This window comes from Condylura cristata, unplaced genomic scaffold (genome assembly GCF_000260355.1).
Source record: "Condylura cristata isolate star-nosed mole 26May11 unplaced genomic scaffold, ConCri1.0 scaffold00031, whole genome shotgun sequence".
Lineage (NCBI taxonomy): Eukaryota > Metazoa > Chordata > Mammalia > Eulipotyphla > Talpidae > Condylura > Condylura cristata.
In genome coordinates, this window is record NW_004567132.1 from 16,780,214 (window position 1) to 16,790,714 (window position 10,501).

General features: G+C 47.8%; 1 protein-coding gene across 1 annotated transcript; it reads right to left on the reverse strand.

Moving 5' to 3' along the window:
* Positions 1 to 69: 69 nt before the first annotated feature.
* On the reverse strand, positions 70 to 9,212 carry BOLA3 (bolA family member 3). Its single transcript, XM_012731470.1, has 3 exons — positions 9,058 to 9,212; positions 7,122 to 7,210; positions 70 to 311 (listed from the first exon to the last, which is right to left on the reverse strand). Exons 1-3 carry the CDS (start codon positions 9,152 to 9,154, stop codon positions 246 to 248), a joined length of 252 nt encoding a protein of 83 aa, XP_012586924.1. The 5' UTR covers positions 9,155 to 9,212; the 3' UTR covers positions 70 to 245.
* Positions 9,213 to 10,501: the final 1,289 nt, after the last annotated feature.

The window sequence follows — 10,501 nt, forward strand, 5'->3', positions numbered from 1 at the left end:
CCCCCCATAAATAAATTTTTAACAACAACAAAAAAAGGAACTTCTTGACACATTACCAACGATAAAAACTTCAGTTGTCTGTTGTCTTTAATTAACATCTAAATAGATAACATATTCCTCTATAATTATAATACGGAAATATCTATGAACAAAATAGATACATTTTTGGCAAATTCCTTGGAAAGCATGGCGTCAGTCAAGTTCATCCAAGGTTTTAAGCAGCAGCATCTATACAGCAGATGTGGTCAGTGCTTGGGGACAGAGGTAAAGATCCGTAATCCGTGCATCCCTTTGATTTCTTCCTTTAGTGCCTAAGTAAGTAAAAGAGAATCACTGTTTATTTTGTGTTTAACACTGGTTATTTTAAACCTCTATGAGAGTATTTTTTATATAGCTCTTAGGAGACTTTGTACAATATGTTGTTTAAGCAGTTTTTCCTTTTCTGGAAAACAATTTTTATTTTTTTGAATCAGTATGTAACAAAGCTCAAAAATCTGAAGGTAGAAAATGGAATGTGGTGAAGTCTCCCTCTCAGCCCTCAGTCTGTCCTCCACCCCACAATTTCCACCTCCATCCTCAAAGAGAGCTGTTAGTTTTTGTACATCTTTGCAAGGAACTAAAAATGCACATTCAAACTAATACAAATATGTGTTCCACCCACAACCTTTTAGAAACACAAACACACTGCCCTACACATGTGTGTCCCATCCCCACCCCCATCCCAGACAACCAGGGGTCTTTCCGTGTCAGACATAGAGAGCAATCTCCTTCTTGTTTGCATCAGCACAGCATTCCACCACAGGGATCATTCATCACTTTTCAGTCTCTCCCTTAATGAGAAATTTTTAATCTGCTTCTTGTATTTTGCTATTTTAAGGAATGAACGGCTGTTCTTTGAAATCATACTAATTAGCACAAATTCCTCAACTGTATCTTTGGGGAATCAGGAAATAAAGCTGCCACTGAGATTAGTGTAAGTCTATGAATGATGTCAGGACCTAAAAGTGAGTAAGTCACCACAGTCAAATCTGTACCAGCATCTGCAGTACCAGGAGAGAAACTACAGGACCCAAAGGTGCTTGGGCCACGCAATTTTATAAATAGTACAGAGAGAGAGACAAAGTCCTTTTATAAGAGGCCCAAAACTGCTGTCCGGGATAGACATTTTCTCCCCTGTATGTCCAGCAATCTCTCGTCTCGCGAGGACTAGTTCTTTTCACTTGTATTCTGCTGCGGGGTTACCACGAGGCTGCTACTGCTACCGTAGCTCTGTGCAGCTGGTCCACCCTGGCACATGACTCAAGAATCTCCCCTGAAACTTTTCAGTGTGGAGACTTATTTATGGGTTATTATACTGCAGTAATGTTAGTTGGGGCACTGGGAGCCATATTCCCCACCTAAAAAGAAAGCCATTTCTAGTAGGAGAAAATGAAGCCAACATACAGAGAGAAAACAAAAGCTAGAGAGTAAGGGAAAATACGTGAGAGAATAAGCAGAATGAATTGTTTTAGGACCCTGAAGCTAAATATGCCAGAAGTCAGGTATTTCATTACACAGGACAATTCATTTTCTGTTTGCTTATGTTGATTTTAACTTGGTCTCAAAATTGTAAGAATCCTAACACATGTTGCAGGGTTAACAGAGTTAGGAGAATCTTTAGGAACAATCTAGTCCTCCCCCTTGTCTGAGGAAAAAGAAACCATCTCATCCCTTGTCCAGTGTCAGTAAATGGTGAATAGCAGCAAGGACCTATGTCCAGGCCTTGCCTGGTGTCACTCAGCTTCCTGTTCCGCCTGATAGTGGAACTGCTGTTGTCTGGGGGCAATAAGCCCATCCCCAAATTCACAGATGAGTCCCTCAAATCTGCAGACTAGTACAAACGCCCCCTGGAGAAGCTTCATGTCATCTCTGGGAAGGACGCAGTCCCTTGAGCCAAGTGCTCTCTGCTTTGCTATCCTAAAGCCTCTGTGGCTACACCTCCCCATGAAGGCCTCGGACAGAGCGCTTTTCTGGACCTTGCCCCTCAAGCCCCGTGCACTTGACCTTCCCAGTGCCTTCTTGCAGTTCTCTCTGGGTCTCCAATACAGTATCTCACAGCTATGCAGACCTTAGAAATCCCCTACAGTTGAAACTGTAGATCCAAATAGTAGGGAAGTGACCTGGCTAAAAATCCCAGTTTATAAGATATAGCTTACATGAACATTTCTCAGCACCTGCCATGCCTATAGCATTCAGATGGGCGTGGGAAACACAAATGAAAAAAGCACAGGGAAATGATGAAAAAGATAAGTAACACACACCAGAAACAGACTGAGCTCAGAGAGCAGTGGGCTGTCGGGCCATGGGCCAGTCCCATGCTACTGCAGTGGGGTGGCAGGACAGGTGGGCATGGAACAGGCAGAGGGCCAGAGCACGGGCTTCTGGTCCAGAAAAGCAAGATAAGGAAAGTTCCTACCACAAGCCACACAAAAAACCTGACCCAGAGTCAGGTACATTTAGGGGCAACTGAGGCAGGTCACACCGAGGCTAGGCAGGTGGGACTAGATTCCATGGCGACCAGATATCTACCGAAAGGCTCTGTGCAGGAGAGATCTGGGCAAAGACACCCTCAGAGGAGGGTGATGGGTGACAGAAAAGGAAAGAGGCCAAAGAAGGGAGAAGGGAAACCACCATTTACCAAACACCTTCCACATGTGAAGCTGGGCAGGAAGCTGGGCTCAGGTGGTGACTATCTCATGTGATCTTTGCCAACAAGAAAACTGGGGCTCAGATCCCACTGTGAAGCAGAGCGCCAAAATGGGAGCAGCCTTGTCTAACTCATGAGAGAAATGGATGATCTCTCTCCTCTCTGTGTCCCTTCTTTTAGCACAGGAACAGGATGGGGGTGCGGGGATCCTGGGAGAAAAGGAAAATGTCACATCCTGGCCTAACCCAAAGCAAGTGACTGGGCTATTTCTAAGGTGGAGTAATAGAGACCGACCCTCCCAGATGGGATAAATTCATTGCTGATTTGGGCAGATGAAAAGAGAATTTTGGAGCCTTCGGTAGCTCTAATATGCCTTAAATGCTGAATTAGGGGACTGAACAGACTAGCAGCCAGGGAGGCAGCAACTGAGCGCCTCACGAACTTCCCCTTTTAGCCCCATTTGTCTTTTCTCTGCAGTGCTCGCCATGATCTCTGCCCGGGTGTCCGTAATCATAGGTGCACGTGCCCCGTGCTCACACTTCTAAGTGCCTTTTGCAATAACGCATCATCACATGCAGGCAATGAAGCCTGGGAGGAAAGCAAGGCCGCAGGCGGCAGCCTTAGTGGCTAGCGGCGGGAAGGCGGGAGAGACGAGCGACTCCATTTCCCTTACAAGCAGACACAACCAGCAGCGTCCCAGAGGAACCAGGAATTTACCCCTGAGAATGGAATAGTGTGACTCGTGAGAGTTGGGGTGACCCATCCCTGGGGAGTGAGGCAGGGACTGTCTGAGGAGCTGGGGCCGAGGGGGTGGATTCAGCATCAGATGAGACCTTTACAGGGGCTTTTGGGCCTGAAAGTCTCAATCCTATGGGAGTAGGCAAGACCAGTAAGGAAGGCTTCACCCAGGCCGAGGCTCAGCAGTCCTCCCACCTGGCCTGCATCCAGTGTAGCTGGACAGGCACAGCCCCCCACCACTTTCACCTGGTTCCCCAAGAAACCATATACTCAGTAACTAGGTTGCTGAGACCAGATCCCGGGAGCAGAGTGTGATCACCTCTGCTGCCCCTGCTCCTCTTTCAGATCTGCCTCTTCCTATGTGGGCACTGCAGCCTTGGCTGCCAGCACTTCCAGACAGACAACCAACTCTTAAGTTCTGACTCAGATCGCTGCAGGCCAACACATTTGCTTTTTTTTTTTAAAAAAAAAAAAAAAAGATTTATTTATTCATACAGAACTGGGGTACAGGCCAGAGATGTGGAGGGTGAGAGGATTCACAAGAGACAGAGTGAGGAACAGAACAGGCAGAGCGACAAAGTACAAAGTACACTGCTGAGGGGAGCAGCGGGCGGGTCAGAGAGGTCTGACCTCGCCATGTGGATCTCCTCCGGGGCAGGAGGGAATCGAACTCATGCGGAAGTGGCTTTAGCTTCTCAGTGCTGTGCTTTAATCCACTGCGCCACCAGGGAGGGGAGGGCCCCCAACACATTTGCTTTTAAACGCCTTTTCACATTGCTCCTCCCACATCACTCTAAAGCCACTGTCCACAGGTGTGATCATGTGAAAATACTCACAAGCTTATCAGCCCAGGACAGCTTGCTGTGGCCAGCGAGGGCCTCTGCTCGAGTCAAAGTTTGAGCTCTGGGAATGCCCTTCCTTCACTGGCAACACCAACCCAGGCTGGCTACTGCACTGCACCCCCTATTCTGTGAAAAGCTACGTTCAGGGGGCAAAATGGTAACCTGGTTAAAAGTACAGTGCTCCCTTCTTATCCACTGGGGATATATCCCAAGACCCCCCTGGGAATGCCTCAGACCATAGAGAGCACAAAGTCTTACATACACTGTTTTTCCTATATACACAGACCTGTGGTAAAGTTTAACTTATAAACTAGGACAACAAACTAAAAGTGGAGCTTCCATCTGATCCAGCAATTCCACTCCTAAGAAATATTAATTCCAAAAGGCACCTGCACCTCTGTTTATTGCAACACTATTTACAATAGGTAAGCTGTGGAAGCAACCCAAATGCCCCAACATAGATGACTGGATCAAGAAGATGTGGTATATTTACACAATGGAACATTACTCAGCAATCAAAACAGATAAACTCATGCCCTTCGCAGCAACATGAATGGAGCTGGAAGGGATCGTGCTCAGTGAAAAAGCCAGAAGGAAGAAAAAAAATGTTGAATGGTCTCATTTATAGGAGGAATGTAGAGAAACCAAATTAGGAATCAGAAAAAAAAAAAGTAACTATAATAAAGTAAAAATCAAAATCATCAAGCAACTATAGATCAGAGACATTCTGTAGCGGACAAGGAGGGAGGATCAGGACAGGGGTGGGAAGAGCACAGGGGACTGTGGTGAACTGCTGGTGGGAATTTCACAGGGAAATCACTTTGTACAAAAATGAAGGATGATGTAATCAATATATTTTTAAAAATATTTTAACTAGGCACAGTAAAAGACACTCAATAATAACTAATAAAATAAAACAACTGTAACAATCTACTCTGATAAATCATGTGAATGTCGTTTCTCTTTCTCAAAATATCTTAGTCACAATATTTGACTGCAGGTAACTGCAACAGCAAAAGCTAAAACAGGATAAGGAGGGACCCAAATGCCAGGAGATAAACTCTGAAACAGAAAGCCTTTTAGTCACTGAACACTACATTTCTCTGGGAGCCATACCAGGCCAGTTCTCTTTCCTGCCTGCAAACCCAACCAGTGCTGACCACTCTTGTCCACACCAGGTCCTTTGCTAGGTGTGGGACACAGCAGTGAGCGACGCGGACACAGCAGTGAGCGACGCAGACTCAGGGCGGGCCTGTATGGAAGGGGTGTCCTGGGGAAACAGCAGACAAGGGAGGGGGTTCTCCTGCTGCCACAATCTCGGGAAGCCCACGTTCAGAGGAAACTGTGAGCCCAAGACAAATCAGGTGATATAGCCCCACACCCAGAGAGTTGCTGGCTCCCCCGGATATGGCAGTCTGCCCAGTGTCACAGATGACAGTGTGGCAAGTGACACCGACTGAGGGCCCATGACGTGTGGAACACTGTCCTCGGTGCTCTCCATGCCCTTTATCACAAATCCTTTGATGCAAGTATTACCACTCTTCGCATCTTATAGATGAGAAACCAAAGCACAGGAAAGTTTGGTAAGTCACTCAAGGTCACACACCTAGAAAGTGGCAGGGCCAAGATATGAAATGTGGGCAATTCAACTCCAGAACCTACAGCTACAACCACTTAACCATGGCTTTAGGCCAGGGAATGCATTCAAATTAACTGCTTATACTGGGCACTGCTCAGTTTTGGAGACAATACTTAAAGTACTTCCAGCTGGGAATAATCTGGACCAGTTAGGGCTTCTCTGTCTTGTCTTCCATCTTGGTGCCAATTCCTCAGATCAGGTGAGCCCAGAAGTGTTTCTGGGGGTTCCTGGTCTACCACAGACTGCCAGATGAGACCACATTCAAATGAAGGGCCAGGCTACATGAAGAACCAAAGATGAGTCCACAAAGGGCCGACAGGACCAAGGGACAGACGGATGTCACATCAGTATCCAGGACATGAGGCAGAAAACACTGGAGTCGGAGGGTGGACAGCTTTCCTTCCCTGCCAGGCAGGTTGGGGAGGCAGCATTTGAGCAGACTGGGGAGTCCTGGGGGCAGTGCTGGGAGGCGATCTCACCTGGGCAGAGCTCCCACTTGGATAAGGGCCAAGATGCACAAAGACCAGTGAGCAGGGACTGTGGAAAGCATGAGTGGAGAAGGCCTCAGACAGCAGAAAACCTGAACTTGATGTCACAGAGAGAGTCTAGAGACCAGAGCTGTGCGTCACAAAAGTTAAACTAGTTACAAAAGTGAGACTAGGTCATGACCTAGACTAACACCAAGCAGAAGGGGGCAGCTTATAGACACAAACTCACGCATGGGTCAAGGCTAGTGGAAATTCCAAATAAAATAAGCATGGATAATAAATAAGCCCTCATCTGGCTAAATCTGAAGTTCCACACCCTGATGTTCTGTCACTGGGCTGGGGCAGCAGGAGAAATCCTCAGCCTCAACGTACCCAACTTTAGGACAGTCCTAACGAGAGACCAAAAAAATCTTCACATCTATAAAAACATACCGTTTAGTACATATCTTAATAAATACTACACAGTGTGCAGCAATAAGAATAAACATTACAGCATTATACAAGCAAATCAAAATAACAATTGGATGGCTTGTTTCCATTTTGAACGAGAGCCTAGTTCCTTCAATCTGATTACAAAGAGCTCTAGGTTCTATTCTTCTCCGGTGGAGTCTTGCTCATGTGGCTGTGGTTTTGCATCACACTCCTGAGACTGCCAGTGAAGTACCAGCCCTCTCGGCAGGCTTTTCGGAAGCTGGCCAGTGACAGGGGAGCGCTGTGCCTCTACTGACCTGATTTACCATCTGGTGCTGCTGGACAGTTCTCTTCTCCTTAAATTCTTCTGACTCGATTTGGATTTCATACATCGCCCCACAGCCTCCTGAAATAAACAAGATTTGAAAGTGTTAAAGTGTTCATATATTCCGTATGGCAGCCACAGCCCCCAAGTGTCCCTGAAACACGGCACAACCCTATAAAGGTCTGAGTGCTGACAGTCAAAAGGAAAGTTGCCCCGTCGATTACAATCTGGCCACATAGCCCTCCTGGCAGGCTGCCTTACTCCAGTGTGCTTGTCCTTTGCAAGATGGCTGCACTGCCCAGGATTATGACTTGTGGGGAAGATAATACATGAAGCTTGGAAAACCTGGGAAATATACTAGGTTTTCCTAGTGTTTCCTTTTACTAGACCAACAAATGCTAGGGGTGGGGTGAGGGGACTGAATTTTTGTCTTCACCTTCTAAAGGACCAGCAACTAGAATGGTAAAAAGTGTAACAACACACTAAAAATTGGCTTGAAAACTGTGTGCAACACTACCCAGAAGAAGGGGACAAGCAGCGTGAGAGAGGCGGGGACACAGCATTAAGGAGAAGCGAGGTGCAGGCCGTCCCTGGGCTGAGTGGTGCTCTCTATGCTTCCTGCTCCGGTGTTGCGTCCTGCACTGCGCAAGGAGGCCGGCTTCTGGTGAAGCTCTCTAGGCAAACTGGTGGCAGGCCCTCCCAGCCCACCCAGGCTTTCTCCGCTTGACTGAAGAGCTGGTGCTGAGGGCTGATGGAAGCACAGTACACAGGGATAGAACAATGTGGCCAAGAGAGGAAATGGCGCCAGGCCATTGTATGAGAAGTGCAAAGTACCATAGATTTTGCTTTGCTTCTCCCATGTACTTTAGGAGCCCAAACCTGTATTCAATCAAGGTTCCAGGCCCCAGTTCCCTTTCTGCATTCCATCCAGGGCAGGGCAGACCCAGGCCAGCGGTCAAGTTCCAGTTCTGTCCTACCTGGGTCTGGGCAGTTACAGGACTTGTGATAGTGAGGCCTCAGCACTGTCTGGGACCTTGCAGGTGCTCACCAACTCACCATCCCACAGCTCTTTAGATGGATTAATCCCACAGTCCAGAGAAAAAAATTATTTTCTAACCTCTCTCCTAACCCTTGTAAATATGACGTTCTCAGAGAAGCCTCCTGCAATACTGAGTGGCACACTGCATCTGGGTGGGGGGGAGAGGCAGGTCAACGCTTATCTCAATTGCCACCCTGGCTAAACTGCCCCTAAGTAGCTTTGGACAGAGGCCCTATCTCTCCCATCCTGTGCTGCTTTAGCTGATTCCCCTGCCAGCTCCTAACACACCCAGATAATCTGAAGTTCCAGGGTGCCAGTGGCCATCAGAGCAAGTCAGGACCTGGTGACCGGGTTCAGGACAGTATTTGTCCTGGTTCTGGTTTCAGTTCTGCTGCCTCCCTCTGTGAGAACCTGAGTAGGTTCTATGGCCTCTCTGGGCTTGTCTCCTCACAGCCATTACACTGCCTCCTCCCTAGGAGGGTGGCCTCTCTGGCCTCTTTATTCAAAAAAATAAAGTCTTCCTGCAGTCTGTTCCATCTCTGAAGCTCTAGGGTAACAGGAGAATGGGGGGAAATTGGAGTAAGGCCCAGCTCATAGTCAAAGACTGTCAAACTGAGTCCCAGTTGACCTAAAGCAACCTCATCCAAGCTTGGCCCAGCTGGTGAACATGAGTCCTCCCAGCTGGGCCTTATTCCCACAGTTCCCCTTCCCTGTTTGCACAACCTCCACCTCCCCGTGATAGGGTGGGAGAGGCTGAGTCCATCTACCCAGGGCCATACATTGAGAAGCCACTGATGGCCATTTCTTCCATCAAGGCCCTTGCCGTCTGCCCCCACCCAAAGGGTGAAATTCTACCAAATTCTGTGGGAAAGATGAGAGAAAACCTTACCTGAAATGTCAGTGACTTTGATAGCTGTAGCTTGAGGAAATTTTTCTTTAAGAACCTGGGTCACTCTGAGCTCCCCCTCAGTCTGTGAGGCAAACATCCGCTGAACACAGTGGAGAAGAGGAGGCTGTCACAGAACAGAGAGGAGTCATACAGGGCACGATGACACTGCCTCCAGGCCGAGCTGGGAAACTGTGCAGGCCCTACCTGCTCTTGCCCTGCAAGCCTGACTCTAGGCACTTACCATGAGTGACTAGTCAGAGAGGTAGTGTGGAGTCAGGTGTCCATTTTAGTTCTCCAAGATGCAGAATAAGCTTTTTTGGGGGGATGGTAGGGGTGCTGGGGAGGACAGTCATAAATAAGTTATTTTGACTCTACAGACACAAGGCCCACCTTATTTACTAGATGTTTAACATCCATGATACTGCTGAGAGACACTATCAGTAAGAGTTGTACAGGTGAAGAAAGTAGTACACTACATACTATGCCTAAGCTTGCATCTGGTACTAAGATGCCGAGTCTGGAGAGCCAGGCAGCCTGCCTCAGATGTGCCTTGGTAAGCCAGCATGTCACTGACCAGTGGGGCAAAATTCCACCCACTCCTTAGGCTTGACAAACAGTACATGTTATCTCCACTAGTATATGACCATGTAACCTACTGCTCAGTAAGCCAGCTACCCTTTGCCGTATGCTCTGGAGAGAGGAAGCAGAATTCTATTAAATAACCTGAAAGAGGAACATTTTTAGATTACTTACCAATGGCAATATTCTCTCCAACCCCAAATGGCTAATAAGGGGCCATTAACCTTAGTGGTAAAGAGCAGAAAACTAGGTCATTAGCCTCCTGACTAGGTTAAGTACACTCTGCAAAGAAGACTGAAAATAAAAGCACACCAGTCCTTGAATGTCAGGTTAAGGAATTTGGACTATGTTAGCTAGGCCTCTTGGTGCCAACCTGCATGAAAATGGTGCCTTCTGACGCCAGTCAGGAAAGATGCCCAGATAAGAGGCATTACAAAGGAAGTAACACCAGGCGCTGGTCCCCAGTTGGAGGATGGTGGGTGGGAGGACATCAGGACTGCTATTCAGCGCTGGTGCCAAAGTTTCCACCTCTTCACCCCTCCGTTCTGCCCATCCTCAGGCCTTTCCCGAGGGGCCAGGCAGGTCCTGGGTTATAGACTCTTGGGCACCCTTCAAAAATAACCTGTGCGGTAGCTCTTTCCACAGCTGGTCTCAAAGGCCAAGATGAGTCTGTCCTGCTACCTGTAACCTTCAAGAGCTGAGGCCAGGGCAGCCCTCAGGACTTTGGGGATGGAAGAGTGAATGATTAGAAGAACCACACCATTCAGGGCATACCTACTGGGCACCTGCCAAAGAAGTCCTGATTCTGGCAGGCAGTTAAAATGCAGGAAAAGGCCCTGGTGGCACAGCGGGTTAAAGCACAGCA